Genomic DNA, 20,632 nt, shown 5'->3' with positions numbered 1-20,632 from the left:
CCTGAACAGTGCTTGGTAATGGTTTTTTTCCCACAACAATGGTCAAAAACATTAAAGGCTCTCAAGTAAAAGGCGTGGCAGTTTTAGCTAATGTTGGACCCATGAGCCCATGCTAACATTAGCATATTAGACTGCGAAGACTTTGATGCATCATCTTTTTGAAGAAAAATCATCCTGTAACCATATATGCGAGTAGTATATACAAATATTTTTGAAAAAAAAACTGGAAACGTACACCGGCTATAAGCCGCTGGTATCTCCACGGTTCTCGGTTTTAGATAAGTACGCAGCAGAGGGCAGAGGAAGAGGACTGCGTCCTAATAAATCTGCTTTTTATGCTCACACAAAGTCAGTGGTTAAAAATAAAAAAGAAAACGTAATTTTTATTAATTACACTTTCTGTGACAGCAGCCCAGTTCTTTTCAGACAAAGCCTCCTTGGTTTGTTTTAAAATGTCTTATCTTAATGAAAGCTCAACAGGCTGCTATAAAAGCAAACATTACACTAATTTATTATATCGCATGGCAAAGACCAGAGTCGACCAGTAGCAGACGTTTCCTTAGCAACGGGAAGTGTGCGATTCAAAATCAGTGACGTCACGGCCTTCCCGTGGTGCTTTGCAAACCCAAATTGAATGCTCGGTTAAAGAATACATTTGTATTCTGTTAATTCCCGTTTTAAAGGCATAAGAAAAGATCTGAGTTTGACACGCCTGGACAGAAGGAGCTCACCAACACCCAAAGTGGAGAGTGTATCGGATAAAGGTAGGACTTATCGCGAGTGGAGATTGTTCACAAATAGTGTTGACAAAGCATTAGCTTGACAGCTATCTTTAGCTTAGCTTAGCTCTGTGCGCTAGGTGATTGGATTGTTTTTGTTTTGTTACTTGTTTTGTTTTTTACTACTGTGACTATCTATTGATGATAATTAACATGTAAAGCCAAATACAGGTAAATAAATCCGTGTGGTTAAGATGCAGTTTCAGATTTAAGTAAATAATTTTGTAGTGGCAAGTAGATTATAGTGGTGCTCTTATTAGCATCTATTTAGAATGAACTCAATCCCATATAAAATAAATGAATAATAATGTCACGTTAAATCCAAAGTTGACATGAGTTGGATACGGGACGAAGCAAACCTTTGAGTTGTCATTTCCTCACTCGGTTTTTGTGTTCTTGTTGTTGTTTTAGGACTTCACTTGATTTGACCGATTTATGACCGCAATGTATTATTTTCTGCCTCTTAATGAATAATAATAAATTAACCTTTTATGGTAATCAACAAAATGACATGCGTTCTAAAGACAGAACATGTAACCTATAATTTTGTGCAGCGTCATTTATAAAGTTAATTTAAGTACTGTTAGACTAAAGCAGGGGTGTCAGACTCCAGTCCTTAAAAGCCGGTGTCCTGCAACTTTTAGATGTGCTTCTGCTGCGCCACACCTGAATAAAATAATTGTTAGCAAGGCTCTGGAGAACTTATCTACACAATGAGGAGGTAATTAAGCCATTTCATTCCAGTGTTTTCTTCCTGTGGCACATCTAAAGACTGCAGGACACCGACCCTTGAGGACTGTACTTTGACACATTTGGACTAAAGGGTCTTCTGAATGATAAAAAATTACAATTCATCAATTATTTACATTTCTAATCTTTGCTGCAACATATTGTGTTGTCTTTGCTTGTTTTGTTAAGGAATGATGGATCAGGACTATGAATGCCGGCTGCTCAGACAAATAAATATCCAAAACGAGAATGCAAGCCCCATAGTAAGTATGCAAGAAACTTACCTTTTCTTCTTTGCTCATTTTCTTTCCCCACAAAATTGTTTTAATTGAAGCTGGCAGAACATGGAGGAGAAAATAAGAAGTGGCACAAATTTAAGCAGGATTCAGGACTCGGCTTGTTCATTGATCTGTCATGAAATGTCGAGGCAAAGATTAACTTTATGTTTACATGCTCTTTCGTTTTTATGTGTCCATTTTATTCTCTGTTTTTTTTTTAAAGTCTACTATTCTTGAGTTGAATAAATTTACAAGAATTCCAATGTATGGTAATGCATTCTATTCTATTCTCTGTGCTATTCCTCTATTAAAGTTATGGTATTTTTGTTACATAAGTATTTAACTTTCTGAATATTTCTAAACACTTTTACTGCATGGTTTTGTACCATATCACTGCTAAAAGTTGTAATAAGGAGACCATTTGCGATGGTCCCAGATTTTCTGTGTTGCTCTTTGTCTGATCTGTCATTGTGTTTCCAACTCCCTCTGTGACATTTGGCATCTTATGCACAACATACTGAAGAGAAACTCCACCCAAAGATGATCTTTTGTGGTTTTAGTATTGCACAAAATGACATTCCTATGAGACTTTTTTGCTGAGAGGTTTTGTTCCATAAATATATAATGGCATTACACAATTGTGGATTTTTTCCACCACCTCCCAAAGGTACTTTACTGGGTTGAGATCTGGGCACATTGGGAGCCATTAGAGTAAATTTCTCTTGCTATGTTCAAGAAACCAGTTTGCGATGTAGTGAGCTTTGAGACGCGGTGCATAATTCTGATGGAAATAGCCATCTGAAGATTTGCAAACTGTAAATAAAGATATTGAGATCGGTCAATAACAGTTGGAACGATTTGGATTGAATTTATTTTCATTAAACCAAAAATCTTGTTTCTGATAGGAAACAAAACCAATATTTCACACAAGACAATAGGGCTAAAAAAATTATTTCTTCCTGTTTTTATTTAAATTTGGACAACAAATGGAACTAATGGACTCAAAGTGTGCAAAAAAAAAAAAAAAAAGTATCCTCTCTGCCATTACATCACCGCCAGCCTGAAACAGTGATATAAAGCTGTTCGGATCTGCGGTTTCACGTTGTTTTTCACCAGAGTCTGACACTGCCATCTGAATGCAACAGCTGAAATCAAGACTCATCAGACCAGGCAACAGTTTTCCAGGCTGTTATTGTTCCGTCTTGGTGAGCCTGTATTAACTGAAGCCTTAGTTTCCTGTTGTCAGCTGACAGGAGTGACACCCAGTGCAGTCTTCCACTACTTGGTGTCGGCATATTGTGCTCTGCGTTTAAGGGTTTCAATGAACAGTAGAGCTTTCTGTTTTGGTATCAACAAAGCAGTTTTGACTGCACAACTACCTCTCACTGGAGATTTTCTTTTTCATACCCTTCTTTGTAAATTCGAGAAATAGCTGTCCAAATTTTGGGCATCAGTTTCTGAAACGCTCGGTCAAGCCTGCCTGGCACCGGCCACCATTCCTCCGTCAGAGAAACTCAAGTTCCCTTTGTACTTCATCCTGATGCTTGTTTTGATCTTCAGCAAGACATCCAACATGCTTAGATGCTGTCACGCGATTGGCTGATTCCCTATTTGCGGAATCAGCATCTAAAGTGGCTGCTGAGTGTAACATCGTTAGCCTCGCAGCATAACTGCCTAAGTCATATTTTAACGTTTTTGGAAAACGAGAAAAAAACATAAATAAAATGTGGAAAAATATGTTCACAATTTATGGATTTTGGGTTCTGATAGGCTGAGTTGAAAGGCAATTAGACAGGGTGATGTAGGAGTTTAAGGAGATCAATATTATGCAGATATCTTACCATAACTTGGCCAAAATACAGTCTAGGCAATTACGGTATAAAGGCAACAACATGCCGTTGTAATTTATGTTTAATTGGTTTACAACATAAAATGTTGATTGAGCCAGACGGTTGCACTTTACTCTTTAGCTTCATGTTAGCAAACGCAATATAGAAGCTTTTTGGTCTGTTGCCTGTAAGTGTGCTTTCAGTTTGTAGAGTTGCTTGTTCAAATAAAGCATCTTCAGCCAGAGCTTCAAAATTTCGTAATCCTTTATTGTAAAGATAACTGGATTATCGACTCGTATTCAATATATTAGCATCTACAAAGTGCCTGTTTGACGAAAAGAAGCTAACTGATTGCATCAAATCGCCGTTTTTTTTGGGTCCAAACCTCGGCTCTGAGAATGGAAAGGGCTTCAGGCGACAGTCAAGAAAACAGCAGCACCGGATGCAGAAAGTTGTGCCATCTGTCTTAACTAGTATGTTTAATTCATCATCATCAAACAATATTGACAATTCTCCCAAAAGATTAGTTGTAAACTGGCGCGAGACTAAGAATGGAAGAGCTTGTTACTGTCCATCTGTGTGAAGGTAAAATAGTCAACAGACGAGTTATTTGACTGTGACTCCGGGGTTGAGCCCGGAGTCACAGTCTCAACCCCGTGGCTCCAATCATTTGGCCTTATTGGCCAAATGATTGGCCTTTGTAAATGTTGCCTCCTGTTGTTAACACCTCAAATGAATGCACCATCTGCCACATAAATTATCCTCCTGTTTTGTTATTAAGATTTCAAGTCTGTGTCCAAGAGCCGTTTCTGTTTGGCCTCCAGTCAGAAAATGCCGTCCTCTCTCTTCCCTCGTGTAGAAAGCTGTGGGAGCGGTGCGATCTCTGACACCCACCAGCTCCCCACTGTCCTCGCCCAGCAAGCACGGCGATCGCTTCATTCCCTCCCGGGCGGGAGCCAACTGGAGTGTCAACTTCCACCGCATTAATGTGAGTCTGCCACTCGGCACCAGCGACTTCGCTGTCTGTCCTGGCAAACGCACAACGCTTCCAGAACCAAAGTGTTCAGTTTGTGCGCTTGGGGAAACATATTTCACGCTACTCGTTTTGTTCGATCTCCTGTTTAATGTCTAGCTCCGTCTTGTCTGTTTGTTTTGTTTTTCATTTTCTGATCCAGGAAATTGAAAAGTCGCACAGTCAAAATAGAAAAACCAAAGATGGGACAACCGACAGCAATAAAGGTACTATACATTTTGATTTTTTTTTTCTCTCTCTCTCTCAGCCTGGGATATTTTTGGCACAAATCCATAGCGGCATCCATTTCTCCTGACGTCTCAAAGCAGGCAATATCAGAGACGGATATCAGTCACTCTATTTTTTCTCTTAAAGGATTCTGAGTCAGTCAAGGCAGAAAACACTGTAAATGAAGACACAACTCTTGCATTGCAATTGCATCATTCTACCTTTGTTGGAAGACGTGAGCTGTGCTTTTCTAATTTTAAAAGCCCATGTTTATCATAAACGTTCAGTTAGAGCTGTTTTGTTATGTCAGCTTTTCATCTGTCACATAATCATTTCATCTTAAGTCTTAGTTTGGTAAATTTAACCCTTTTACCTTTTTTTTTTTCTTTTTCTTCAAGCAAAAATTATTTAGCTAAACATTGATGCCAAACTTTATTAACTATTTGCTATTTAACTACAAAGTATTGTTCTTCTGGGTTTGGAGACCTGATGGTTAGTTTTTTTGGTTTTATCCTAAAATAATGAACACCAGTTAAAAATTACATTTTGTGTTCACTTGTGTTGACTTTGCCCAACATTTCAATTGGTTTGATACTTTTAAACACTGAAGTGCGAGAAGCAAACAAAAAAAGGGAGGCAAACACTTTTTCACACTGCTGATCTTCTGCTTGCGTGTAAGCGTAGAAAAGATTTGTTTGCAAAGAGCCTCACTCTACCAAAAGTGTTAAATTCAAAATAAAAAATCATTTTAAAAGCATCATGCGTTATGAAAGGGGCCTCGGTTTGGCTGGGGAGCCTCTCTGGTTCAGCTCTGCCTGAACGGGAACTACTGGAATACGAACATTACAGCTGCTGCGTATGAATTTGAGGCGCCTGACCTGATTCGAGCGTGTTTGAGCTTGTACTAAAACATCCTTGTTGAAAGCTCTCGTGAAGCGGTAACTTTTCTGTTTGGCCGTCTTCTGTTGAATGAACACGAAGTGGAGGAAATATTTATCTGATCGCAGCCGTTTTATGAGCTTGCTCACCTGGAAAGAAAGGAAGGGTTTTAGTGAAGTGAGGTGTCGATCCCCCGCGACCCTGCCAGGTTTCATGCGTCTGTTTGGCACAGAGGTCAAACGCAGAGTAAATCCTTTCATGTCAGCTATCACCGTGGAAAGGCAGGAGATGTTAAAGGCGTAAGATGGGAGATCTGAGCTGGGTGTAAATCTTGCAACTATCTGTGTTTTTTTTTGTTTTTATTCAGAAATGTTGGAAAAACATATGATGACAAAAAATCAGGGAGTTTTATTCCTGTTACGACATGAATTCAACACATTTATGGACTAATAGATGGGAGCCATGAGTCATAAAATGTCGTGTGTGAACATTCCTCCCATAGCGGAGGCACTGATTGGTCAGTGGTGACCCAGGACGCATCGCCAGGGCAACAAGGAGGCGGCTAAGGGAGATCCACGTTAATGCCGTTGAGGCTCCTAGTAGGTCTCCGCACCTTAGTCCTCCAAAAATGTACTGAGTGAGCCGTAGCTTTGTGTTGCTTAGCAGCCGCCACTAAACCTAAAGGATTTAGAGTATTTCTGAACAGAGGAGGGAACCAAAATCCTTCCTGAGAGGTTTGCCAACCTGGTGACCAGCCGAACAAAATCTCTGAGCCGTGCTTGGCAACAAAGCTGTCGCTATGAAGCCCTTAGTCGTGTTTTTCTGAAGAATAACATCAGTATTATTTTATTTTCCCCAGTAGAGTTTAAATTGTGAAGTTTCATTAATGATAAATCATTAATTGTTTATATTAAACAATATACATCAGAGAAGACAGCAAGTCTTTGCACCATAACAGATTTTATTTATTGGTTTTAGATGTGCATTTAGAGCTGAGCTTTTTTTTTTTTTATCTAATATTTTTGGACTGTTTCCTCAAGCTTCTCCTTCTTAAGCCAGTTTTGATGACTTGACCTCTCTTTTATTTACAAAGCGTGAGAAGGCATATAGAATAAGGGAACCGGTATTAAACACAGCTCAGGCAAATATCCTCGATAAAATTGTGAGAGGGAGCAGTGAAATTGCAGAGGGAGCACTGTGAATTCATGCTTAATTTTGACAGCCTGGTCAGATTTTTCACCTCTCGTCTGCGTCTCTGTCGTCAGTGGACGGTCTGGCTTACTCCGCTCTGCTGAAGAACGAGCTGCTGGGAGCGGGAATCGAGAAGGTTCAAGACCCTCAGTCTGAAGACCGTCGATTGCAGCCGTCTACTCCTGCCAAGAGGAGCCTTTTTAGCGTAAGCAAAGAAAACGGCTGTAACTCGTATTTGTTCATTTTAAGCGGGGGACTTCCTCCAAGTTATTTGCCGTTTGTGTTTCGTAGTATTCTGTAAGTACGAAGAGGGCTCTACCGGAAGAAGACGGCAACACGGTTTCCCCCTATTCTTTATCACCTGTCAGCAGCAACAGGTAAACACTTTTATTCCAGAATCGAGGAGTTATTTTTTGTTGTTGTTGTTGTGATTTTTTTTTTTTTTTTTCTTCACTTATAATTTTGCTCTGCAGCCAAAAATTGCTACGGTCACCAAGAAAGCCTACACGCAAGATTTCCAAAATTCCCTTTAAAGTTTTAGATGCTCCAGAGCTTCAGGATGACTTCTACCTCAACCTGGTGGACTGGTCGTCTCTGAACGTGCTCAGCGTGGGGCTGGGTACCTGTGTCTACCTGTGGAGCGCCTGCACCAGCCAGGTGTGCGACGCCTCTTTCTAGTCTGGCTTTGAAAAGTTTTCCGATCCTTGTGTTGCGTGAATCGGGAATTTATTTATTTATTTATTTATCTTTTTTTGTTTCCTAGGTGACGCGTCTTTGCGACCTCTCTGTAGAAGGAGATTCGGTGACGTCAGTCGGCTGGTCAGAGAGGGTACGTCCCCCATCCTTCTTACAAAAAAAATTAAATGAACCTTTCTTAACACAAAAAGACGGAGCTCTAAAATAAGTTTTCTCCAGAAATCAAATCAAATTGTATTTTAGTTCAGTTTTAGGTATTTGCAATTACTGCATACCAGAAAAAAAGTCCTATTTATAAGTTGAAATGTTGAAAGGGCAATGAAATTCATACTTGTGCGTCTACAAAGAAAAATACATTATTAGAATGTGAAGTATGATGGGACTTAATTAGAAATGCACAAAATCAGATTAGATTAATTAGATTAGATTAATATATTTATATTTGCACAATATAAGCACTGTTTAAAAAAAAAATATTGGGCTAAAACTTGACTAGAAGGATTTATTCTATGGTTATGATGCAGAGTTATGAGCCCAACCCCACCCAGTGAATACATACAGGACAGAGACAAACAAGAATACACAATGTACAGTTGAGTTAATCTAAATAAAGGAGACGATGGTTGGAAAAGAGCAGGGTGCAGACTCCGCCCTGTTCCACTCGAGCAGCAGCGATTGGTTCCTATCAATCACGCATCCCAACCAAAGCGTCAGGATGGAGCCGGAAGACATTGAACAAAAGCTAAAAACAGGAGAAGGTTTACTTCTTACTTAAATGATGGCCTAAAAGAAAAAAAAAAAGCAGTAAAATCTTAATTAAAATAATATATCGGGTTTCTTCTGGCTCTGGTCTATAATTAAAGTTAATCAGTAGTGTTAGATCGGGCTAAGACACAATGCCTGCTGGTCGAGTTGGAATTTTTATTTTTAGACCCAATGTAAACTCCACTCTACATTGGGTCCAAATGTAGACCGTGATTAAAAAGTCGTGGTCTAAATAGTCCACTATTTAAAAATCAAGTTTCTATTCTGGTCGATGGGAGTCGTATTAAAGCTACCCAGGATTTACAGAAAAAGGCCACTGAAATAGAAACAGATCCATTATCCATTGTTGAGCCGAGCACAACATTTCTATTCCTCTTTTTCAATAATTAAATGAAACATTTAAGGTTTAAATGCGTCATCTGACTCCACAATCACACCTCTGTTTCGGCTGCGCTGTGTTTGAATGTGGTGTTGTTTTTAGGGTAACCTGGTAGCGGTGGGCACTCACAAGGGCTACGTCCAGATTTGGGACGCGGCAGCAGGGAAGAAGCTCTCTGTGTTGGAGGGACACACGGCCAGAGTGGGTGAGTTGACAGTCAGACAGATGGAGGAGGAGTTGGTGCGAAGACGAATTTATTAAAAGCTTTGAATATTTCCTAGTAGTTGTTATCAGTGTCTCTCGTTCTCACCCAGTGAATCATCTCCCCTTCGACCTGCCTTTTTTTTTTTTTTTTTCTTTTTTTTTTTTTTTTCTTGCCTGTTTTTTGCTGCCAGGTGCTTTGGCGTGGAACGCCGACCAGCTGTCGTCTGGAAGCCGCGATCGTGTGATCCTGCAGCGGGACATCAGAGCGCCACCTCTGCAGTCGGAGCGCCGTCTCCAGGGCCACAGGCAGGAAGTCTGCGGGCTCAAGTGGAGCACGGACCACCAGCTGCTGGCTTCAGGCGGAAACGATAACAAGGTGGGCAAGAAGTAGAGGATCTTAGCTGTTCCTCTGACGGCCGCACATCTGGAGAGCAACCTGATATCCTGCATTTCCCCCGTTTCCATAGCTACTGGTGTGGAACCACTCGAGCGTGCTGCCCGTGCAGCAATACACAGAGCACTTGGCTGCAGTGAAGGCCATCGCCTGGTCGCCCCACCAGCACGGCCTGCTGGCCTCGGGTGGCGGCACGGCTGACCGCTGCATCCGCTTCTGGAACACTCTGACCGGCCAGCCGCTGCAGTGCACCGACACCGGCTCTCAGGTCTGCAACCTGGCCTGGTCCAAGCACACCAATGAACTGGTGAGTCCTCTGACTCTTCTGAGGCCGTTGATGTGAAAGGAAATCGTTGCAAAGGAGGGAGGGGGGGAGTAAAGTTGGTTGCAGATGTGTTGGTGACTCAAAGCTCAGCTTGGAAATGACTAAAGGATTTTAGATCAGGCTTTTTTTTATTTTTGTGAATCTTTCACTTTTCACTAAAACAGTAGGAATTGTTGCTGTTCCTTAAATATTTGACTTTTGCCAGGATACAAAGTGTTTCTTTGAATGTTGTGACCCTACCTTTAGCTTTTTTTTGTTTTGTTTTGTTTTTTTTTACTGATTTTATTCAATACCTACTGTACGCTCCTGTCTGCTTCTGAGCCACATTCCCTCCACATTTGTTTGCTTTTCTTTTGTTTGTTGTTCTCTCCAGGTTAGCACACACGGTTATTCCCAAAACCAGATCCTGGTTTGGAAGTATCCCTCTTTAACCCAAGTGGCAAAACTCACCGGGCATTCCTACAGAGTACTCTACCTGGTGAGCAATTTATCCAGAGATTTAACCACCATAAACAAGAAAAGGGTCTGATTGGAACCATAGAAGAAGTTGGTGAAAGATCGTAACAAGTATAGGGGAATCTTTGCTTGAATATTATTTAATGTGTACATATTTTAAATTTGAGAGGATAATAATTAAATTTGTCACCAGACCCAAAATCTGCTACAATATCCTTTGCAGAGGGTTCAAGTAGTTTAATCTTTCCATCAAATTCACCCTCAAAATGAATTCCTTTATTTTAATTGTTTATATTTAAATTATTCAATGTTGTTAAAATTCATTTAAAGTATCCAAATTAGGGCGTCCTAATGTTTTTCTTCTCACGTGATCGTAGATGCTGTTTGCAGTATTCTGGCTCCAGGCAAAGAGCTGATTGTGGTTTTGATCCTAGTTAAATTGCTCTGGTGGTTTTCTGTCTTCAGAGCCGCTTTAATAAATTTTACCTGTGAAGTCAAACCGCCAACAAAAAAAAAAAATCCGGAACAGAGCCGAGAGAGAGGGTCAAACATTTTACTGGTGGAGACATTTGCAGTGATGTAATGCGATGGCACCATGTTGCTGTGGGAAGCCGAGCCGTTTCTTTTACAGAACACGTTAAGATCTGGTTCTCATTCCGGCCCCTGGTTGGGCGATGGAGCTGCTTTGCTGGAAAATAACAAATAGACAGTCAGCTTTTCTGGAACGTAGCTAGAATAATAACAGTATAACCCCGAGGTTCATGCTGTGCACCGGATGTGTAATGAGGCGCTCTGTGCAGGCCATGTCACCCGATGGAGAAGCCATCGTGACCGGGGCGGGAGATGAAACGCTTCGGTTCTGGAACGTCTTCAGTAAAATGAGATCCACTAAGGTAGCAACCCAACACTTTTTTTTTTTTTTAAAACGTTCCATTCTCCTAAAATGCAACAACATGGCATTTTAAAACGATATGTTTGTGATTCCTCCCCCTCAGGAATCTGTGTCGGTGCTGAACCTCTTCACCAGGATCCGGTAGTCTGTTCTGCAAGGGAGCGGCGGCGGGAAGCGGGGAGTCATCTCTGCACACATCACGTTGTGAATGGACCATCTTCAGGAGGGGAGGCGGCGGCGGGCGGGGGCTCCCTTCCCCTCCGCTTCCCTTGAATAATTTAGCCGTGTTGTAGCCGAGGTTGGGAGGTGCTGCAGAGACGCACAGTCAGGTTGTGGAGAGCCGAGCCGAGGGGAGGAGTACAGCGCACACAGAGAGTGAACCTCTGCCTCTGCAAACAGACCTGTGGTGCCCGACCACGGGGAGCGTTCCGGAGCCGTCTGTGTGATTGTTTTGTTTACAAACTGACTCTGTGCATACCTGCCAAAATATATTACGTTTGTCCTTTTGATTGTTTGTTTATTTATTTTTAACACTTTTTTTTTTAAAGGTATATTCCTATAATTCTGGAGGATTTATTTTCATGTCCGTAGCTTTCAGTCTAATGTCTGGATTTGTTTTTTTTTTGTTTGTTTGTTTTTGGAGAGGTTCTGATGCGTCATGGATAAGGACTACAAATAACATCAACCAGTTTTGCTTTGAAATCTCAAGACAAATCAATTTCATTAAAAAAAAAAAAAGCCTTATTTTTTTTTTTTTTTTACCAGAGTTCATTTTAGGATAATAAATGTTCAGGCATTATTTCTCTATCATAAGTTAAAGAAGAAAAGGACTAATGGAAAACTGTACATAAGGACAATATTACAGGAGTAACTCCTGTGAAGCTATATTGTTTTTAGTCCGACATGTATGGGATTCTTTTTTTTTTTTTTTTAATTTTTTTATCCTTTAATTCATTTGTGGATTATTGAACAAGGAATATTTAAAAAAAAAAAAAAAAAGTCATTTCGGTTCATTGGTGTACTTTGTAACCACGACTGAACTTTACGGTTTAAAAAAAGAAACGGAACAAATAATCCGAAAACAAATTATGTTTGCAGAACTTTTGCGTTGTCTGCTGAGACACTCGAGCCCAACGCACTTCAGCCATGCTTTTTGGATAAACATATTTTACCGTGTCATATCGCCTCCTTTCATTTTCTCCCTGGAGTGTCGAGCCGAGGTGCCAGGCTTAAATGAACGACTTTTATTTTTCTATACAGTGAAGCATGTTTGAGGAAAAGATGAGCAGATTTGCTGCAAACATCTCATTTGATGCCACTTCAAACTTATCCTGCCAGTTTAAATTATGGAAAGACTGTCTGAGTGGGAAAATTTTCTGTACCAAGACCTGATCAGCAAATAAATGCCCATGTCTTGTCAAGTCGGCCACGGCTGTTTTGTTTCAAATCCCAGTTTTCGGTAAATGGACTGAACTTTTATAGCAGCTTTCTAGTCAGATTTAGCCAGCTGCAGTCTTAAACGTCCGTATAACGTTCCTGTATGCGTTTCTTTTAATGTTGTGCTTTTTGATTTACAGAGTCCTTTTCTTAGATTTCTTTAAATTTATTTAAATATTGTAAGTTCATAAAATTATATATACATATTTATTTTATTTTCAAGATCACTCAGCTTGACTATTTTGGCCCCCTGTGGCAAAAATGAAATGTCTTGACTCTGGTCTAGACCCTCAAATCCGATATTCAGTGTCTGACATGTTATGCTGTATTTGAGTTTCATTCATTTATCATTTATTTCCCCATCATCCATCACCAATCTCAACACTTTCTAGCTGCCGTCTCCCTTTTCTGCGCCAAATCCAAACACCAGAGGGAGCCACTCAAATCCACATCTGCTTCCACACCCCTGCATTCAACCTTAAACAAATTACATTGAAGGTAAAGTTCAGATACTCCCTGTGATTCAGACTTTGTTAAAAAAAAAAAAAAAAAAAAACTGGCAGGAATCGTGATCTTTGACTCTCGCAGAGCATCCAGTTTAATTTTTAGCGAGAGTTCAGATTAAAACCCGCATTCGTTAGGATAAGAGTTTCTAGCCGTGAAGCATTTTCTGCATCGCCTTGTTTCCTGGGAGTCTGTAAATTTCCATCATATTCCTGGAGCAGCCCACACACAGAAGCTTAGTTTTGACCCAGAGGATGGAGCATAATAAATGTTCTCAGCCTTAAAACGCTCCCACACCTCTGCAGGTGCCCTGCAGCTTATCCAAATTCACTGTCACCCATTAAAGCAGCAAATGGATGTTATGAACAACAGCTGAAGGGCCCAAATACATGCAGAAATGATGGGTGAATAATTACACTCCTTTTTTTGTTGTTGTTTTAATTTACACATCACAAATAGATTTCAGCATTTAAGCTGAAAAAGTTGAATTTAATAAGAAAAAAACACAATCACAACTAACTGAGTTACTCTGAAATAATAAACAAAATTAAGGTGTTCTGCTTTTTTTTTTTTTTTTGTGCCAGGTTCTGTGGGCCCGGGTGACTCAGCTTCTATCAACACCAAAGAGCCCGAGCCTTTCTTCCCTTTCGGACTCCATTATAATGTCATCGGAATAACATGCCTGCTCCATTATAGTGATCAGATAAATCATCAGAATGGAGGACTTTCAGCACAGTCTTCCTGCTCATCACGGTGGGCAGATGTTAACATTAAGCCCCCTGAAAGCACTGGGGAAAGGGGAACTCTAATATGCATAATCCTACCTCCTGATGTTCCCATCAAGAGACTCAGAGTGTGATGCACATTATTCCACCAAAGCCCTTCGACACGGAGAACAGGATCTTTCCCCAGGTTCCTCCCTAAGCCCGACTCTTGTGTGTTCTTGATAACTAGGCGAGAGTGATATCAAAGGAACAAAGCTTCTGTGATCACCGTTAGCTGCAGCAACCAGACTCCTTCTTCTTTATTTATTTATTTTTTTCTCCTTTTGCCCATTTTGTCCGTGAGGGCACTGTATACACGTAGAGAAAAGTCGCTCACCTCTGTTCTGCCTTTTTTCTTTTCACCTTCTATTAAAACGTGGGGGGTGTTGGGTGTTTTTCCACAGCCTGGAAACTGCAATGAGCTGTCAAATGACTTCTGCTGCTCTGATTTAAATAGCTCAGTATTCTAATGGTGCTTCAACATGTTCATTAGGTGGGAAAAAAGGAAAGTGAGCCACGCTCATGCAGGATGTGAAAGAGAAACAGAGAAGAATTGATTTCTATTTAAGACATCCCAGACAAAGTGAAAAAAAGGTACTTTGGAGGAGTGATTACCTCTGAGCTTGACGTGTTGCAATGGGGAAACTCGGTAAAATGTGTTGCGTGTGTTAGTTTTTAAACACGTGTGTGGATAAAGCGATTATAACAGTGCATTATCTATCTTAGCTGTTACGTACAGAACTAGAAACTCGCCCTTATCTTAATGAACATCAAATAATTTCTATTTATAAATATAACCAAGTGACAATATCATTTTTATTCTTTTTTCTTTTCTTTGTTTAACTGAATTACAAACCTAAATCTGCCAGGGGTACGGCTAGTTTTGGACTTCACTGTAATTTCTTTAGATTTTATTTTATATTTTTAGCTTCTTTTTTTTTCTTCTTCAGAAATGAGTGTTGCATTGTGGTGCAGGTGTTAGAGTGCTGCTGTTTTGCAGCAAAAAAAAAAAAAAAAAAAAACTTTTAGGGGTTCAAATCCCTGACTAAGTTCCTTCTGCTCTGCCCCTGCATGTGTGAGTTCTCAGTGTTTTCTCTTTCCACAGATACGCCACCAGTTTAAATTTCTCTTAGTGTGAGCATGTGCATTCTCTGTGTTGACCTCTGGCAGTCAGATGACCTACCAGCCCTCAATGGTAAGTTAACATAATTTGAGCTTTTCTAGCAGCCAATCATATGCACACCACAAGGGTTCACCGTCGAATCCAGGAACAATCAACATGTGACAAGAGGATCTGGAATTGAACACACAACTTTCCATTTGCTCTAGCCCATTATTTGCCCCATTTTTAACTAATTTATTAATCACATTGAAAGGAAGCAAATTGAAAACAATGAGTAAATAACTGCTGGTCCAAATCAAACTGCTGGTCCAAATCAAACAGTGCACAAAGTGCTTAATGTGTAAAAAGTTTAACAAGCATCTTTGTGTTCAGTCATGACAATTTTTTTCTTTTTCTTTTTTTAGCTCCCTTGAAAAAAATGCTTGTCCGAATGAACCGCTGTGCTGTTTTTGAAGCTGCAACTGCTGTAAGATGGCAGAGGTTCTGCGTTCGCCTTGGCCCCAGTCTGTCTGCCCATTAGATGGAAAACTGGTTAGAAAATGCCAAACTCGTGCCAAGAAAGACATGATGAGGCCTGGAAGAATGTAGCCTGAGTGGTCCGATGAGGAATGAACAACTCAAATGGAGGTGTAAAGATTATACGGACAAAACCAGAGGAGGAGGTTTTCTGGTCCAGCAGCTTCAGGCTGAGACGTTCTGAGAAACAAGAGGCTGTTTGTGAGCAGCAGCTCTCAGGAGTCCAGCACTTGTGAGGACGAACCTCAGCATTTAATGTCGTTACTTCCCAGAGAAACTTCTCCAGGTTGAAGTTTCTCACCGAGAAACTTGGGCCTGTTTGTGTCGCAGAAGGACATCTTCCACTCCATCGCAGTGAGCTTTCAGAAACCTTGACGTTCTTATAGTCCTTAAAAAGTGTTAATTATAAATATTTCTTCAGGCTTTCTGATGGCTTTTGCAGGGTTTTTTTTGTGTGTGTGTGTGTGTGTGTGTGTGTGTGTGTGTGTGTGTGTGTGTGTGTGTGTGTGGACATGGCTGCTTTCCCCTTCGTTTTTAGTACGTATCTTCTCAGAATAACATGCAGAATTTAAAAAATAAACATGAAATAAATTTTGTTTTTTTTGTTTTTTCTTTTCATTTTACTTTCAATTTTGCATCTGAGTTTCTCTCAAATATTCCCCCTATAAATAGTAACGTAAATTATTGCAATCAACATTTTTGTTTATTTTAAATGATTGACAGTGTTAGCTAATTTTCATATTATTATTTCATTAAACAACCCTGCTTATTGCATATTGGTTCTATTACTCTCTACAGTTGTATCTTTTACTGCCTTCATGATAGCACAGAGTAGTTACTGGTTTTGTTTGACTTGATCCAAAGGCAACATCTTTATCTGCTATGCAGCAAATTAAAATGATATTGAGCTCTGATGCTATCCTAACCAGATTACAGTGTGTTGCCGTTGCATCGGTTCAGCTTCTTCAGGCAACAGGTAGGCTTTTCGTTTAATTAAAAATAAATTTAAACTGCAACCTTGATCTCAGAGTTAAACTTTTATTTAATTAGATTCGCTGTACCTCAGTTATTAATGCCTCTTTGGCGTTTTCACATTTTGTCACGATAAAACCACTAAATTAATTGTGTTTTATTTTGATCTTATTGTGAAAGACTGACCCCAAAGCAGTGTGTTATTACGCATCAGGGGAAGGAAATGATGCGTGGTCTTCTAAATATTTTACAAGTAGCGGTGCCCTTCTGTATTCATTGCAAAAACCTTTCCGTTGCTGATTGCATATTCCCTGCAATCACAGCAGCAATCTTTTTTTGGGGGGGATGGTGCATTTATAGAATTACATTTTTTGCTGATTCGTCTTTGCAGATTTGCTCCACTTTAGTCAGACCGCTCAGTTAAATACTGAAAACATACATGTGTCAAGTGTTGCCACATATTTTCAGCTTGGCTTGGCTCTGGACTTTAACTTGACCATGTTAATACATGAAGATTATAAAAAATAATAATGATAATTCAAAAAGGAAATACGACTGTGTTTTTAGTGTTGCTTTCTTGCTGTAAAATGAACATATATTTCAGTTTCAAATCGTTTGAGGCACAAGCAGGCTTCTCTCCCAGAATTTGTCCTGTTTTTAGCCACGTTTCCCTCATCAATACTTACCATTCTCCCACTCTGTTCATACTGAAGATAATTGTCCTCCCACCACTTATGCTGCCACCTCCATGTTTCAGCATTGTTTTGTGGGCAGTAGTAGCCTTTTTAGAACACAAAGCATTCAACGTCTGAGCAAAATGGTTCAACTATAGTCTCATCTGGCCAGAGCACCTTTGCAGTGTCACCTGCAGATTCTATGGCAAACTTTGGATCGGTCCTCTTGTGATTTTAAGCAATTGCATCAGTTCTAATCTCCCTGAAAGGCCAAACGGTGAAGCCTTTCAGGGAGTTGACCTGCTGACGGATCCTCCAGCGGACTGTGGCTCTCCCCTTGGCTGCTTGTCTCCTTCTGTGGCCTGCCTGCTAAATGACAAGCCAGATCTTTGTTGGCTTGTGATTTTGCTGTGCTTTTGCACATTTTTAGGATTGTACTCTGAGATGCTCAATATTTGTTCATCACTTAACTCGGCTTTAGTCTTCTACACAACTTCATCCTTTACTGTTCATCCCTTCTGTCTTCCTTGGTCTTCATTATGCTGTTTGTTCATTTATGTTCTCAAACTGTTTATTCTGCACTGAGTTGGGCATAATTCACTTCATATTACTGTATTTTTTTTAATTATTGTTTATTTCTTCACCAAATTCAATTACCGACCAAAATTTTAGTAATAATAATAATAATAATAATAATAATAATAATAATAATACCTCAGCCATACAGGGGAGAAAAAAATACATCTTGAAATAGAAACAGCATATTGGCAATATCAACATCCTACAGAGAGATCCAGCCTCACTCACCATATGTTTTATTCATAGTTTTAACCTTCATATAATGTAATTTGGCTACCGGTTCGGGCCACACCCTTAACGCGGTCTGAAAAAATAAAAAAAATAATAAATAAATAAATAAATAAATAAATAAACTAAAAATCACGTCAATTGGTCTCCTCGCGCAGTCGTCACTCCGCATCGTCCCACCTCCTTCTTGTCTCCTCCGGGCAGCAGACGTATATAAACACGGCTGATCCATCTTCCTCCAGCTTACCCAGTAACATCACGATAACCATTACGTGGAGCTCAGATGGGAGGGCTCAGATTGTGGCTGGTTTCTGTAAGAAAGAGAAGCTCGGAGAGAGAGAGAGAGGGAGAGAGAAAGAGAGAGAGAGGCGCAAACAGTAAAACAGCTCAGGCCTCGGATGCTCAGAGGTTCGTCGGAATAATTGAACGGTGAGTGTATGATTGTTTTTATTGTGATTTATTCCACTGAAACAGTCCGGTTTGCTTCTTTTAACCGCCACAACTGTCGTCTTTTTAATTTATATATATATATTTTCGACCAAACGCGATTAAAATCAGTTTACCAAAAAGGGGGTGGAAAAAAAGTGAAAACGCTGAAAGCGTCTTATATCGACACACGACAGCCCGTATTTCCTCTCCTTCCTTCCTGCCTCGCGTGAAGAAAAAGTGTTTATCATGTCGTCATGTGTAGCTGTGATTTGAGACGGAGGATGGGGGGGGGAGGTAAAGAGGAAAAAAATAGGCAAACAAACATATAAACACTTCCAAACCGCGGCGCATTTTGTAATCCCGGACAGGAGAGATGTGTTGGCCCGTTTTTGTTTTTTTTTTTGTTTTTTTTTAGCCTCCTCAGAGAAAAGTTGGGCGCAGCAACAGGTGGCATGTTGTCTCTTTTCTTCCCGGGCCGAGGCGAGGAGATGGAGGAATAGTAGGGCGTCATTCAGCACCGAGACACTGGACAGCTCCCACGTCTGTGGCCAGTCGTTCCCCTCCCTCCAAGCTGCCGATCCGGTGGGAACAGCAGCTTCATCTGGGAGTTATTTTTCAGCAATGTTTGGACTTATTGCTGGTCACCGTAGCGCGTCCATTGATTTCACGACCTAGCTTAAAAATCAAATTGATTCTTTTTTTTTGAGCAGATGTTTTCCTTCTTCCAAGGAAGTTGCCTAATTTGCTTTAAATCGACACCAAAAAAATAAATAAGTTGGTTAGTCTTATAGATTATCTCTAAGCAGGTTTTTCCTTTTCGTACAAATTGTCTCTCTTTTTTTTTCCTAGTTTGCACTCAAGGACCCCCCTTCTCCTCCGCCTCCTCCTCCCCTTTTACCCTCTTGCCTCACTTCCTTCCTCTTACTAAACTGGCCCCTATCTTCCCATCCCCCCACTCCCACTCACTCCCAGTCTTGTTGCATAGCTACCGACTCAAACACATACTGGGGATGCAGGACGTTCTCCACGTCTGTTCTCTCTCTTTCGGTCCAAATGTGTCCTGGTAGACAGAGGAGCACACACACACACACAAAAAGCCCCTCCACGAGCTTTCAGCTGTGCACCGTGTTAAGATTTCTGTGCTGTGATCCGCTTTCTCTGTTTCCGTGTCCCACCACCCCTCCTCGCAACCCCCAGCACCCCTCCTGTCTCGCTCTTTTGAGAGGAGCTGAAAGGTTGGCATTAAAACAACAAAGGAAGGATGGAATGTCAACAGGCTTCAGAGAGAAATAGGTTGAGGGAAGCGCAGAGATGGAGATTGCATGTACCGTTTCCATCTGCGACTAAAGTTCACAACCTGACACGCTGGGAGCTCGTGCTCCGCAGCACCGCCGACACACGCTGTGTGCGGCAAATGCCTCTAATTCTTGAATCCACTCTGTGGCACACATGAAGCCATCGGCTCCTTAATGAGAGAAGGAAAAAAAAACAGACTCAAGTTTCCAATCTCCTTGTTTTTCCTTCTTCTTCTTCTTCTTCTTCCAGCGCAGACTGAAGCACGAGGATGAGGACCCAGTCAAGCCTGGGATGAAGTATTGGTGATGCTGAGTGGAAGACTAGTGATTTTGTTGTGATGCTCATCAAAGAACAACAAGTCCCAGTCTACCTCTCAGCACAAGCAAGTGCCCTTCAGTATGCACCACCTTTGCACCCCTGCACGCACAGTCGGCGCTGACGTTAATGACAAGATTTCCAGTTTTTTTTTTTTTTTCCACCAGCAAGCTGCCCTTTAAAATCCCCCCCCCCCATCCCCCCCACCCCAAAACGCTCTGATTTAGTCCCTACGCGAACCAGCATTCAGTAATGTTAATTACCGGCAAAATTGCAATCAAAAAGGATAATTTAGGCATGGTACTGAATCGTGCGGTGAAAGCTGCTCAGGGAAAAACTGTAATTATGTCATAAAGTGCCTTGTAAAAAAATAAATAAAAAAATACAGGGAAGCAGCTTTGTTCTATTGTATTCCTCCCATTTATTCAATAACCTTGGATGAAACGTGTGTTTTCAGTTCGTTATGAAGTAAAATAAACCCTTAAAAGTTTCATGTGTGTTCCAGATGTTTTTTTTCTTTTTTTTTTTTTTCACTTCAGCACCAACACTTTCGCGACAGCATTATCAGAGGAAACCCAACAGGAAGGTTTTATGTGCATTTAAACGCGCAATCATTCATTTTATCTAAAGGAGACCTGAGCTGTAGTCATGGGTTCACTTTTAGCATCACTTATAGTAATGCAATAGATCACACATCAATAGGAGGGCCCACTGTGAACTGAGGAAACAGCCTTTCCTGTGCTGGAAATGATCAAGTTG

General features: G+C 40.6%; 1 protein-coding gene and 1 long non-coding RNA gene across 2 annotated transcripts; both read left to right on the top strand.

The window, feature by feature from the left end:
* Nucleotides 1–577: 577 nt before the first annotated feature.
* fzr1a (fizzy/cell division cycle 20 related 1a) lies at nucleotides 578–12,093 on the top strand. Its single transcript, XM_015049263.1, has 14 exons — nucleotides 578–764; nucleotides 1,698–1,771; nucleotides 4,475–4,603; nucleotides 4,791–4,854; nucleotides 7,000–7,130; nucleotides 7,217–7,302; nucleotides 7,399–7,582; nucleotides 7,689–7,754; nucleotides 8,868–8,970; nucleotides 9,161–9,345; nucleotides 9,437–9,670; nucleotides 10,062–10,166; nucleotides 10,945–11,037; nucleotides 11,140–12,093. The coding sequence occupies exons 2-14, from the start codon at nucleotides 1,700–1,702 to the stop codon at nucleotides 11,179–11,181; spliced, it is 1,494 nt and encodes a 497-aa protein (XP_014904749.1). The 5' UTR covers nucleotides 578–764; nucleotides 1,698–1,699; the 3' UTR covers nucleotides 11,182–12,093.
* A 5,775-nt stretch (nucleotides 12,094–17,868) lies between these two features.
* LOC106957794 (uncharacterized) lies at nucleotides 17,869–20,364 on the top strand. The gene is made up of 2 exons (XR_001427031.1): nucleotides 17,869–18,262; nucleotides 19,808–20,364. It is a non-coding gene; the product is annotated as an uncharacterized LOC106957794 (long non-coding RNA).
* The last annotated feature ends 268 nt before the right edge of the window (nucleotides 20,365–20,632 follow it).

This window comes from Poecilia latipinna, unplaced genomic scaffold, assembly GCF_001443285.1.
Source record: "Poecilia latipinna isolate Pla-1442-1.1 unplaced genomic scaffold, P_latipinna-1.0 Scaffold937, whole genome shotgun sequence".
In the NCBI taxonomy this organism is placed as follows: Eukaryota; Metazoa; Chordata; class Actinopteri; order Cyprinodontiformes; family Poeciliidae; genus Poecilia; species Poecilia latipinna.
The sequence above is the reverse complement of the archived record's forward strand: the minus strand, read 5'-3'. Positions and strand labels throughout refer to the sequence as shown.